The sequence below is a fragment of the Juglans regia genome, chromosome 7 (genome assembly GCF_001411555.2).
Source record: "Juglans regia cultivar Chandler chromosome 7, Walnut 2.0, whole genome shotgun sequence".
NCBI classification, from domain to species: Eukaryota; Viridiplantae; Streptophyta; class Magnoliopsida; order Fagales; family Juglandaceae; genus Juglans; species Juglans regia.
Window position 1 is genome coordinate 6,384,096 of NC_049907.1, and position 13,356 is coordinate 6,397,451.

The 13,356-nt window shown below is 35.5% G+C and overlaps 2 protein-coding genes across 2 annotated transcripts; one reads left to right on the forward strand and one right to left on the reverse strand.

Moving 5' to 3' along the window:
* Positions 1-2,594: 2,594 nt before the first annotated feature.
* LOC108981288 (probable methyltransferase PMT15) lies at positions 2,595-7,625 on the forward strand. Its single transcript, XM_018952398.2, has 6 exons — positions 2,595-3,457; positions 4,936-5,146; positions 5,254-5,551; positions 6,076-6,471; positions 6,878-6,955; positions 7,043-7,625. The coding sequence occupies exons 1-6, from the start codon at positions 2,780-2,782 to the stop codon at positions 7,290-7,292; spliced, it is 1,911 nt and encodes a 636-aa protein (XP_018807943.2). The 5' UTR covers positions 2,595-2,779; the 3' UTR covers positions 7,293-7,625.
* A 163-nt stretch (positions 7,626-7,788) lies between these two features.
* LOC108981289 (plant UBX domain-containing protein 9) lies at positions 7,789-12,980 on the reverse strand. The gene is made up of 11 exons (XM_018952399.2): positions 12,758-12,980; positions 12,262-12,323; positions 11,694-12,114; positions 11,530-11,610; positions 11,351-11,464; positions 10,759-10,899; positions 10,448-10,651; positions 10,247-10,363; positions 9,255-9,398; positions 9,093-9,149; positions 7,789-8,219 (listed from the first exon to the last, which is right to left on the reverse strand). Exons 1-11 carry the CDS (start codon positions 12,839-12,841, stop codon positions 8,112-8,114), a joined length of 1,533 nt encoding a protein of 510 aa, XP_018807944.2. The 5' UTR covers positions 12,842-12,980; the 3' UTR covers positions 7,789-8,111.
* Positions 12,981-13,356: the final 376 nt, after the last annotated feature.

Sequence of the window (13,356 nt, forward strand, 5' to 3'; positions counted from 1 at the left end):
CCTTAAAAAAAATGCCAAGATTAGGTCTAAATTCACTATTTGGAGTGGCCCTTTTGAATTATAGCTGCAATTTATTTTAATCACATATACTATAACTTCATGCTCTTGTCCCTATATTTGTGTACACATCCCCTCCTAGATACTTCTTCTTCTACTCTTTCATGTCAATGGTGGAAGGAGTTAATTAATTATTATCTTCTTGGTATGTATATATATATATATATATATTCGTATTTATGTTGGTGTATAAGATTCTTATGATCGTATCCTAATAATATAATATTATGGTAATATTTGTAGATGCTGTAAATATTGTACGATATCATGTTTTTATTCATGTATTAATTCCTTTTTAGTTTATAAAAAATTCTTTTATTAGTCATTATTCATCATCCCACACCCCACACCCTATAAAAAAATTATAGATATAAACGTGAGAGTGAATAGTAACTGATGTATAATATTCCTATTAGTTTATAGGTCTTATTCAATTGCAAATTAATCTATAAATTTAAAAATAATAATTTAAAATTCACTAAAAAATAATAATCTTGGATCAAGGAAAATATAGGTACCCTAAAAATTGGTTGAAAAAATGAATAAAAATTGAGTAAGAAAGGATGGATAAGATGTTGTAGTTACCCATTGCATTGCATGCATAAGTATCAGATAGCAACGAGGGGTGGGGACAGTCCTCTTTGGAGACCTACATGTGAAACAAAACACTTCACTTCACGACGTTGACACACATGTATGGGAAACAAAACACAACCTAATATACACGTGTGCAACTAAAAATTCAAAAAAAAAAAGAATATTAATTACCTTTTGATGGAAATTTTAACTTTATTATAAAGAAAAAAAATTTAAGATTTTAGAGGGTTTTATTAGAATTTTGTGATTTTTTAGGGTTTTCCACCAAATTTAATTCATTCTTTTGCTAATTTTAAAGATAAGCTCATGTATTCTGATTTTGATGAGTTTTTTTTTAGTTTTTTTTTTATGAACTTGGTGAAATTTTATTGAATTCAGAATTTCATGCACTCTGTACTTTATTATATATTATAAAAAGAAGACGTACCATACTACCAATTGAACTACAAATCTATTAATCCGATAATTTTTTATATAAACATATTATAATGTAGTAAAATTAATTACATAATTTCATTAAAAAAACCTAATAAATATTTTACATATATATTCTTTATTTTTTTTGTAGACAATTAATATATGGGAAGGAGATCATTCAACCCGGCGGCAAGGATCTCACCCCTCATGAAATACGAGCATTGATGAATAGGCTAATTTGTATAGTTAGATTAGATGAATAAAGTATTATTAAAATATTATTTTTTAATATTATTATTGTTTTAATATTTGAAAAAGTTAAAATTTATATTATATTTTATATGAAAAATTTTTAAAAATTATAATGATGAGATGATATAAGTTCAGAGTGTTTCGAGACCTAAAAGTCAGAGGTGGCTAATTAACAGCATTTAATTATTCTTACTTAACATCCCTTTTAATCAATGAAAAAAAATAATTAAGGATACGAATCATGCATGTATCTCGTGAAACAACTGGAATTCATGAATTAAGTTGCTGCTTAACTCTTAATACTCCTTATAAATAATGTATATTCAATTACCTAATTAATTAATAAGGAAAACTCACCCAATTTTATTTTTTTTATTTAAAAAAACATTAAATTTGTTTTGGAAGTATATAAAAGATCAGAATTTTTTTTTATTATTATTAATCAGAAATAGCTGTATTTTCACCAAAAATGGGTGGTGTCTGTGCAGGGAAAGACGTTTAAATTACAAAAACCCAATTCAATCTGTATAAATGCAAACTCATTGATTACTCATGAAAACTACAGACATCGAAGCGTTCAAATTAGAATGAGATAATTAATTCCTTTTTGTCCCCTTTCGTTTTGAAATTTGAATGCTAAAACATCTGCCGATTTGATGATATGAGGACCATATCGTTTGCTATACCAAAACAAATTTCATAAAAATCTGATCCAATATCCAAATAGGTTAACCATACAATTTAGACCATTGAAGATATATAATGTTAAAGGTAAATGCTATAGCCATAAATAGATATTGTAAAAATAAATTCACACGTTAACATGACTTCATATGATACGTTAGATATTGAATTGCAGTTATATATTTTTTTCTTAAATTGAAAGAATAATTAAATCATTTCCATCATAATATCATAACAACCCATCTACTCACAAGCTTATATTTTTTTCTTAAATGAATAAATATTAAAATTCAATAACAGTACAATAATGATGAAATGGATATTTTAAAAAATAAAAAAGGAAATTTCATTAATTACAATTTGTGACTTTTACATCAATAAATACTGTCTGTATATATATTTTTTTAAATATAGTATAAATCTTAACATTAAATATAATGAGATTTAGTTATTATATTTATATTTTGTAAATTAGAAAAAAATTAAATAGACAATACAAAATTAGAAACTTGCAAAGAAAAAACGAGGAGAGATGTAGTACACGTAACAACAGAGAGAGAGAGAGAGAGAGAGTGTGTGCATTGATTCTGACAGAAACACCCGTGGAAGCGCCTCTCCTATCTTCCTCCTTTTGTCTCTCTTTTCTTCCTCTCTTTCTTTCTATATATTCATCCCCTTCACGAGCCCATGCGCGTCCCCTGCACTGCACACGTATATATAGTCTCTCTCTCTCTCTACTGTGGGGATTGATTTCTTCTGCTGGTTGGTTTCAATGGCTTTCGCAAACCCACTTCACTATTTTTGGGTTTTCAAAACCAAGAGAGCTAACCTCTACTACCTCATATTCGTCGCCATCCTCTGCTCTTTCTGCTACCTTGTAGGAATTTGGTCTCACTCCTCCACCGCCGTCATCCCCTCCTCCTTCTCTGGCGTTTCATGCTCCGACCAGTCCCTTAACTCCACCTTCGTCTCCTCCGTTTCAGTCGTCGCCCTTGACTTCTCGGCCCACCACCAGGCCCCCGACCCCTCGCCTACGGCGGCGCGTGTTAATCATATCCCTCCCTGCGAGGCCAAGTTCTCCGAGTATACCCCGTGCGAAGACGCCAAGAGGTCCTTGAAGTTCGACCGGAATATGCTGGTGTACAGGGAGCGGCACTGCCCGGAGCCCCGCGAAGTGCTCAAGTGTCGAGTCCCAGCGCCCTACGGTTACAAGGTGCCGTTCCGTTGGCCGGAGAGTCGGGACTCGGTGTGGTTTGCTAACGTGCCACACAAGCATTTGACGGTGGAGAAGAAGAACCAGAATTGGGTCAGGTTCCAGCGAGACCGGTTCAGGTTCCCCGGAGGCGGGACAATGTTTCCGAATGGTGCAGATGCCTACATTGATGATATTGGGAAGCTGATTAATCTGAAAGACGGGTCTATAAGGACCGCCATCGATACCGGTTGTGGGGTACAAACATTTCTCAATTCCCTTCATTTCTTCTTCCTACTTTTCTTGACTGATGGCGGGATGGCCGGAACTTTTACTGTGTGAACCGGCCGGTTCATTATATATAATTAACTCTGGACCGGCCGGTTCATTGTATATAATTGAAATGAGCATGAGTCTATGAGGATAGAGGCTGCCATTTGTAGGTATGGTGGTTGCACTCAATATTTGACTCCACGAACCGTCTGGTGCATGGAGTTCAAAGATTTTTAGCATTTTTTATTTTTAAAATTTGATATTTATTTCTTAATTCATTTATCTTTTTTTCTTTTCTTTTCTGAGCTTTTGTGAAATTTGATTCAGAATTGAAAATTGCTTCGGATTTACACTTGAAAATGTAATTGGGTTGGGTTGAATAAATATAATTAAGAGTTTTATTTGTTTCTTTTTGTTCCTTACACTTTTTAAGAAAAATATATTATATGATTTTGTGTCTTTTTCTGATCTCTAAAGTTCTGCAGTGTTCATTCCCAAAAAAAGTTAATAACATAATAAATGCTTTTAGGTGTACACTTTTTTCTATTTATTTATTTTTAGATACCTCGAGCAAATTTGGTTTCGAAAAATTCTTTTTATCAGCTATTATTCACCACTTCACATCCTATGAAAAAGTTATAGGTATGGAATATGAGAGTGAATAATGGCTGATGTATAAAAATCTCTTTGGTCTTCCCTTTCTCACTGCTCACTGCGTGAATTTAGAAAAATTATAGTTTTTTTTTTTTAAACTCTTCTTCTCCCAATAAAAAGACAAATCAAGGAAGCTTAGCATAATTTGTTTATATAATCTTAGGACAGCTGTGAAGATAATACGTTGGTCCACTTTCTTTTTAATAAAAGAAAAATTGGCGGAGGTCCTCATGTAAATTGTTAAAAAAAGGGTTTTGGAATTATATGCAGAGGTAGTTTTCAATTTCTTCAAATTGAAGTAAAGTATAATGCATGAAAGGTCTGAACTTTCATGTGTTTTTTGGTTCTTTTTTATTTAAAAGTTTCTTAATTGGCTAGAGGAGGTTTTAGTTTTACTCAAATTGCAATGAAGAAACCTTTTTAAAAAAGGTTTATCGAATGCACTTTGTCATTATATCTTCTTTATTACTACGTTTTTAAAGCACTAATTAATTCTTTAAAAGAGTGCAGGTGAGGAAGCAAAACATTAGCTTGGATCAATCTTCCCATAATCATGGCACTTTGTAACTACTTCATTCACACTTTCTTAACTCGCAAGTTATTTACAAGTCTAGGAAGTTCTAGTTTAGGCACGTTATCTACACTGTTGGGTGGTTTCATCTGCATCTTAAGTTTTTTTTTTTTTTTTTTTTTAAATACTTAAATTCGCACCCAAAACAATAAAAAGTAGAATTCAAACTGATCAGTGTTATGAAAAGTGTGGATATTTGACAAATTTTTTCTGTTTTTGGTCTTGAAAATATATTCAGGTTGCAAGTTGGGGAGCATACCTTCTTTCTCGTAACATTCTTGCAGTGTCATTTGCACCAAGAGACACCCATGAAGCTCAGGTCCAATTTGCTCTTGAACGAGGAGTTCCGGCATTGATCGGAGTTCTTGCTTCGATTAGGCTTCCTTACCCTTCAAGAGCCTTTGACATGGCTCACTGCTCACGTTGTCTCATTCCTTGGGGCCAGTATGGTAATCCCAAGCTCCTTCATTTCTACTTCTCCCTATAGAATTTCGTTGTACTTATCATATTCAATTTTTTTTTCTGAACTTGTATATTGCTTATAATGGGTGTGCAGATGGGCGTTATTTGATCGAAGTGGATCGAGTTCTTCGTCCTGGTGGGTACTGGATCTTGTCCGGGCCACCAATAAACTGGGAGAATCACTGGAGAGGTTGGGAAAGAACTCCTGAAGATCTCAAGGCAGAACAGACAGGAATTGAGAATGTTGCTAGGAGCCTATGCTGGAAAAAAATAAAGCAGAAGAATGACATTGCTATTTGGCAGAAGCCAACTAACCATGTTCACTGCAAGATGAACAGGAAGGTTTTCAAGTTTCCACAGTTTTGTCCGGAACAGGATCCAGACAAGGCATGGTAATGCAGCTTTCAATTTCTATAAGCTACACTTTTTGTAGTCTTTTTTAAATCAAATTGATGTTTTCTTTCCGACATTGTTCGTTTGAGTTTTCGAAGAAATTTAAAGATTGACTTCTAGTCATGGATATATTAGTAGTTATTGCCTATACTTTTGACCTTTTCTTTTTGTGGGAGCTCCCAGCAAACGGCCTAAGCAAATTCTTCTCACTGCTAAAAAAGACTTTATCAGTGATACCAAAACCATAGTGTGGGGTAAAGGCTATGGGAATTAGATGTCATTGTTAGTAAAATGTTTCTTTTTCCTCCCTGAAATTCAAACTTTTGTCAGTTACTCTATCCAATCATTGAAGCTTTTGTTGTATTTGATCCTTTCTTCTGCCTTGTCTTTTACTCCATGTTGTGTTTGGTTGCTTGAAAGATATATTTTATTTTAAATATTTTTTAATGCATTTGATGGAGCATCTATTTAAATTTTTTTAATCCCTTTTCTAACAGTACTCTATCTTTCACTTCTTTTGCAGGTACACTAAAATGGAGAACTGTATAACCCCATTGCCTAGCGTTTCCAACATTAAACAAGTGGCAGGTGGGGAATTAGCAAACTGGCCAGAGAGGCTGACTTCAATTCCACCAAGGATTAGAAGAGGAACTTTGAAGGGAATTACAGCTGAAACTTTCACAGAAAATACAGAGCTATGGAGAAAGAGAGTAGCATATTACAAGACCATAGACAATCAACTAGGAGAGCGCGGGAGGTATCGTAATTTGCTGGATATGAATTCTTACTTGGGAGGATTTTCAGCTGCATTAGCAATTAATGATCCTGTGTGGGTTATGAACGTTGTCCCGGTCGAGGCTGAGTTCAACACACTTGGAGTTGTCTATGAACGAGGATTGATTGGAACATATCAAAATTGGTATGCTTTTGCACTTTTCATTTACTAATTTCTTAAACAGTGGTTCAGTCAATTGGCAAATTTCAGCTGGTCCGGTCTTGGATTTGCTCCCCAATGGTCACCAGTTCGAGTCTCTTTAGTGTCACTGGAGGTTTACCTGGTCGTTAACTTTAAGGCCCCATAAGATTAGTTGAGGTGCACGCAAGCTGGTCCGGACACTCACAGTTATCTAAAAAAAAAATATATCAAAAGAAGTTTCTAAGAAGAAAGTGACTTCGATTGTGTTTTTTATTTTTTTTGCTTTGCTAAAGACAAAAAATTGTTCCTCGTTTGGCACGCTATTGGCATTACCTAATTTATAACTAAAAGTTTGTCCTTCAATCAGTAGTTTTCAAAGGTTGCTAGTAATTTGTCTCCCTCCTGTTAGGTGTGAGGCCATGTCAACTTACCCTCGAACGTACGACTTCATCCATGCTGATTCTGTTTTTAGCCTCTACAAGGACAGGTATTCCTCAGTTTTGTAGTAATTGTCTTGGTTACTAGACCCTGAACATAATTTTGTTTCTCTAATCCTGAATCAATTGTGCTACAGATGTGATATGGAAGATATCTTGCTTGAAATGGATCGGATTTTACGGCCAGAAGGGAGTGCGATTTTCCGGGACGACGTAGACTACTTGGTGAAAATCAAGAGCATCTTAGATGCAATGCAATGGGATAGCAGAATTGTAGACCATGAAAATGGACCTCTGGAAAGAGAGAAGATTTTGATGGCAGTAAAGCAGTATTGGACAGCTCCAGCCCCTCACCAAAATCAACAGGGAACCATAAGCGCTTCATGAATAATATGACTTCAATTTTCTTTACATTTTTCTGTTAATAATTTTCATCAGAAGCTGATTCTTTGGCACCCATTAGGGAAAGTACATGTATTCACATGCAGGAGCATACAGAAAATAAGCCTTGGAGGCGAGCCTAATATTCTCCAAGACTTTGAAAGAACGAGATTGTCTCAGAGAGTTCTAAAGACGAGGTGGAAGATTTTTGGAAGAATTTGGACTGGTCTACTTTTAGGCTCTGAATATAAGTCAATTGATTTTGGAAATGGCATGTAAATTCACCCAACAAACAAACGTTACATCATTATTATCATATGGAACACTCCGTTTAGCCTTGATCTATTTTTTTATATATATTTTTAAAGTTAGGTTACTAATGGAGTGGATAATTTATTGAAGTAATTTATTTGAAAAACTATTCTCATCAGTCACTATTTCCTACATCCTATGGGAAAAAAAAAAAACTATAAGTGTGGAGTGTGAAAATAAACAGTGACTGATACATAGAATCACTCAATTTATTTACCATCATCTCACACGGTACTATGTGAATTTGCAAGTGAAACATATCGGTGGTTACTTGCCATAAAGCAAATCAAACACACGATAAAGACTATGCATAATCATCATCATCACCACCAGGCATAACAGATTCTCTCAGTTTGTTTAGCACTTGATGTCCATCAGTTTCTGTAGGGTGACCCAGGTCTCGGATTCTAGCCATTCTAAACAAAGTTTACAAACCACAAACAAGTACAGCTTATATTTTGTGTTGAAACTACGTGCGAGCAGTTGAGATTTTCAGGACAGGAGCAATGATACTTAAATCAACTCCAGAAACAAGGCTTCTTGTTTGCTGGTCAGGCCTAGTTCACTCAAACTCAACGAACTGTCACTAAAGCTGAAAGCATGCCGGGGGTATGGCCTCACCTGTTCATCATGTAAATGAAGCCAATTAGAGTCGGGAACACTTGCAATAACAACTCTCCAATTTTCACATTTCGTTTGATCTCCTAAATCACTTTTCCATCTTCAATATGCTCGCAAGCCACTCTCTTCACACAATACATAATAGAGCAACAAAACAGTAGTTATATTGACAACCATGATTCTTTTTAGCCAAAAAACAACCACACTCCTAAAAGAAGCTCAACTCACTCTAGCATTAAATAAATTAAAAACCTTAAGAACTTCAGCTCAACTGGCAACCACATGGACAACACCGCATGCACTCATGGATTATGTGAAATGAAAATGTTATTTACCTCTGAAGTAAACATCTCTGCACTGATAATGTTAAAAAGCATCCTCAAATAAGGGTAAGGGTCATTACATTAGGATAAAGATTCTGTTATAACGTATAATCCATTAACTGAAATTCCCGGTATTTATTACCATATAGTAGTTCTCTGTTCTATATATGTTGTTACCTCTTTCTTATTCTATTTGTGACACAGGATTAAACCAAACTACGGAAGTCAATCCTCTAGATTCACATGCTTAATCATGACCCAATTAAATCTCCAGATATAAAGGATCATATCCAACTACAATGGTTATGGTTATCCTTCACAAACTGCATCCAGGAAACAGAGCAAAAGCACCACTGCACCATTTCTGAAACTGTGTTAGTAGCAGCCAGCACTTTAGTTATGGGAATGAAAATTGAATTTTTACAGAGCAAATAACAAATTTCTCCACTGTGAATGCTGAGTATGATGGATATAAATGCCATCCTAATGGAAAACTAAACAGTTCAAGGGAAGGCAATCAGAAATCTAGAGAAAAGGGGTTGTCACTTACCACTCTGTAAGTGCCAGACTTCACCACTCTACCAACATCTATGAAGTCAAATAGAAGCTACAGAGGATGAACACCATAGTCAGCTGAGCCCGCATAAAATGCATGATTAATTTTTTGCCAGCATAGCAAATGAACCTAAAATTTTATATACATCACTTTTACCTGAAGCTTGTCTGACTTGAGAAAGCGACGACCATAACGGCTTCCATCTGGCATCCGAACTAGGAGAGTTACTATATTCTCATCATCTGCAGCTGGTTCCTGAGGAAGCAAAGCTTCTTTTATAGCTAGACTTCTCTCCAAATCCTGTCACCACACACAGAGAGAGAGAGAGAGAGCATGACCTCACAAATTATGATGGGAGCTATCTCTCTGTCAAATTACAGATACAGAACTCCTTAATTATCACTTACAATTTAAGCATTATATCCAAGGCTGCAACAATCTTAATATATTGATGTAGTAAAATACATCACATTTAGCACTACATGAGAAGAGTTGGCAGAAATCAATATCTCAATACACAAAAGCTTTTTCATTACCTTTAAAGAAGCAAAGAGTTATGTTACATATTACACTCTCATTCTACGCCCAAAAGACTATGCTGATGTGGCATTCTCATCAGCCATTAGATCAGCTCTTTTTTTCCTGACAATTCAAGTGTTAATGCATAATGCCACATCAACACAATAGGATAGGATTAGGATGAGACTGTAGTATATACCATTTTCGCAATTATCCTATATTTTTCGCGTCAAAATTTCCATTATGAGTGATTCATTAAGAGGTGGACCGTGGTAATATTTTATCCGATACATAATTTCTCAACCTACAATTCAGGCAGTAGATAAAGATATCAGAGATGCTCCACTAAAAAAACTGATGAATATAAACCTGAGAACTACTCAAAAAAAAAAGGGGGGTTGTTAAGGACATGAACAATGAGAACCGAAGAGGCCATCATGAATTTATACTCCAACGCTGTATCTACAGAGTATGTAAATTGGTGACTTTCATTATGAGCAATTCCTGTTCACTGTAGTGATATATGGAAAAAAGGAGCCTACAACTTTATATCAAGTATCAAAAAATTATAGGTTTGCAAACACTAGGCTGATTTACATAGTAACACCATAATCCAACAGACACACTACCTCCTCAAGTAACTCATTCCATGATTTCTCTTTCTTTAAGGAATGAGAGTCAGCTTCCTTGAGAGCATTTATTTCCTTTCCTCTATCAGCCATAAGGGATGCCATATACTCAACATCCTGCGGAAAAAAACTTACCCAATCAAGCCACATGTAATACTACCATCATATAGTCATTGCAAAGAGGAAGTCAGTATTCCGAACCTGTTGTTCTCTTAGAAATCGCTGAGCTGTTAGAGAGGCTGATGGAGGATGCATTCCAGAATGAGGACTGAAAATTTTGCCTTGATTACTTTGCAGATGAGGTGCATCATGGACGCGATTTTTTAATTCTTCAGGAATTTCTCTAAAAAGTGCAGATTCAAGCATGACTGCTTCATCAAGCTCTTTCGGAGAAATTTCACCCCACTTCATTACGAAAAGACAGAGGAATTAATGGAGGACTTGTGAGATTTACAGTTTTATTTTCTTATTTATGTAACTCAATTTGATTACTCACAACAGAAATATGATACCTCTTCAGGATAAAAACCATCTTTGCTGTGAGGAGGACGATTACCAGAATTAGTAGTATTGCAGTTGGACCCCGGACTCACTAATGGCTGTTTCATATGTGCAGCACCACTGTGGCATGATGATGAACTTCCCGGTATAACCTAAAGAAATGTCTATTTGTTAGAAGAACCACATCAGTGTCTTCACAAGGGGAAGAGGAACATACGAAATTTTATCCAGTCTTTCCCAAAAGCTTTTAATATCTCTACAGACTACAATTTAGTTTTTTGGGAAGAGTTGTATCATGCACAAATCACAATATAGACCTAACATAAACCTGCATCTCCGCGGAGTCAAAGATGAGCCAAACCAAAGGGATATGTTTTAACTTATAACTTTACATAGGCATTCTGCCACGATATCAAGCATATCAATTCTTAGATACACAATATGAAGGTTAGGGTCATGCTTGCATTTCTCATCAAGTGGTGCTTATCAACTCAAATGGCATTAGAGATACAGGCAACATCATCGATACACTGTATATGCAAGTATTTTATGTGTGTCAGAGTATATCACAGTCAAACAAAACTAGCAACAAGAAGTGCATACCTTCGATCCACTATTCTTGGCTTTCTCATTTCTAACACCTAAATCATAGTATCCGAAATCCTGATCTTCATTAATCACTTGCTGCTCCCGCATTGCTTTCTCTCGTTCTGCTGTCTGAATTCAATTCATGTTAGAAGGAAAAGCACAAGTAATAAACAGAAAAATGAGAGCTAACATACCTCTAATGACAATGAAATTGCACGAGAAAAGTCATCTTCTGTGTGAATTTGCCCTTGCGGAAGCCCAATACTGGAAGAATCCTGCATGGATACGTGTATAATAAAAACTTCAAGAATGCGTAACTACCATACAATACAAGGCAGTAAAATTAACCTTAACATACACTGGGAGCACTGAATTGCTGATTTTGATAACCCCTTTCAAAATCCTTCTTTGAAGCCTCAATAGCAGCTTGAATCATTTCTTCTTCTATATGATTTCCATGAGTTCCCTGACCAGAGGATAATGAAACTCCACTCACATCATCGGTCTGCCTTGGTCCCAAATGATAAGGCTGTTCATTCCCACTGTTGAAGCGCTGAGGAAGCTCCCCTACTTGATCTGAATGTGAAATAAATGGCCCCCGGCTGTTGAACGCGGAAGCACCAATCCGGTTATAGAGATCTCTCCTGTAATTAGGGTCAAGCAGTAACGAAGGCTTAAAACTTCTCGCAGCAGCGAGAAGCGGTGAAAGTCCACGTGATCCATCTCGAATCTGATGATGCTGCTGGAAAGCAGCAGATGATGCGTAATTGGCATTTGCACTAGATACGGAAGCACAAAAGTATTACAAATATTAAAAAATTGCAGAATTCAAAATCAACTTACAGGAAACTTGAGAGAGAAACCTAGTCAAAAGAATAATAGAGACTCCAAAATCAAAACAAGCGAAACAAAATGATATGCCATACTTGTGTGTATCAACTTCACCAAAATGTCCATTAATAGCTTCATTGAGATTGCCACCATGTTCCTGTTTAGCAATCAAAATATATCAAACAACTCAGAAAAGACATGGAAGTAACATAGGGCGAGGAAAGTCTGTTATTTAGAATAGATAGACTATATTTCATTTTCTTTTCATCCTTTAGTATAATATCATAATTTATAGTACTATCAGTAGAAGCAACCTATATACCATATAATACCCAAAAACCAGAAATTCAGCAAGAATGTACAAAAGAAATTCGTTAACATTGATGAATCTAAGCATAAATCTCCAAATATGTCCGCACTATGTATCACATTCTTGACGATTTAAGTACTAATCATTAGAACTACAAATCAAAGAAAGAAACAGGAAACTAGACAGAAACGAGTCCGTACATGAGCTCAAGAAGGGTATAAGATGATCTGAAGGAACAACGAGACGGATAAGGACGAAAATGGAAGATCAGAAAAAAGCACCTCCAGTTTTTGAAGCGCGAGTGACTCGGAGGCGCCGGTGACGGCCATGAACGTGTCGATCGCGTCCTGTGATGGCCTCGCCATTGCCGTCGTTCAGAGAAAAAATGCTCAGTGACAGTGGGAGGGAGATAGGGTGTGTGGGAACTCTGTTAGATGTACGGATGGAAATTATACGCTCCAAAAGAGAGAGAGAGAGAACGGAGATTGCGCGCTTTTTCTTGTTCGACTTTCCAACCAGAAGATGCGTTACAGCGGTGGGAGTCCGCTTGACATACACGTGGAAATTGATATCCAAAGTTTAATATTTAATCCATGTATTTAGTATAATTTTTTACATTATCCTGTCTCAATTGCCCTTTTTCTTTTTTTATACGCCACCAAATTTCAACTTTTCATATTATATTACATAAATGATACATCTAAAATGTCTCTCTCCGCACATCTAAAATTACAAAATTCTCTTTTCAAAAAAAAAATACAAAATTCTCTTTTTATTTTATAAATGGTTTATTATTAAGAAATATTAGCTTTACAAAAAAATTTTATAAAAATAAATTTATAAATTGACGTTACTTGATATAATAATATGTCAGATCTAT

Coding starts and splice junctions, on each gene's coding strand:
- LOC108981289 (XM_018952399.2), bottom strand. CDS start 12,841: ATGGCGAGGCCATCACAGGACGCGATCGACACGTTCATGGCCGTCACC. Junction 9,399..10,246: donor GGAATGAGTTACTTGAGGAG/GTAGTGTGTCTG, acceptor GTGTGGTGACAG/GATTTGGAGAGAAGTCTAGC. Junction 9,150..9,254: donor TCAAGTCAGACAAGCTTCAG/GTAAAAGTGATG, acceptor CATCCTCTGTAG/CTTCTATTTGACTTCATAGA.
- LOC108981288 (XM_018952398.2), top strand. CDS start 2,780: ATGGCTTTCGCAAACCCACTTCACTATTTTTGGGTTTTCAAAACCAAG. Junction 6,472..6,877: donor ATTGGAACATATCAAAATTG/GTATGCTTTTGC, acceptor CCCTCCTGTTAG/GTGTGAGGCCATGTCAACTT. Junction 6,956..7,042: donor TTTAGCCTCTACAAGGACAG/GTATTCCTCAGT, acceptor ATTGTGCTACAG/ATGTGATATGGAAGATATCT.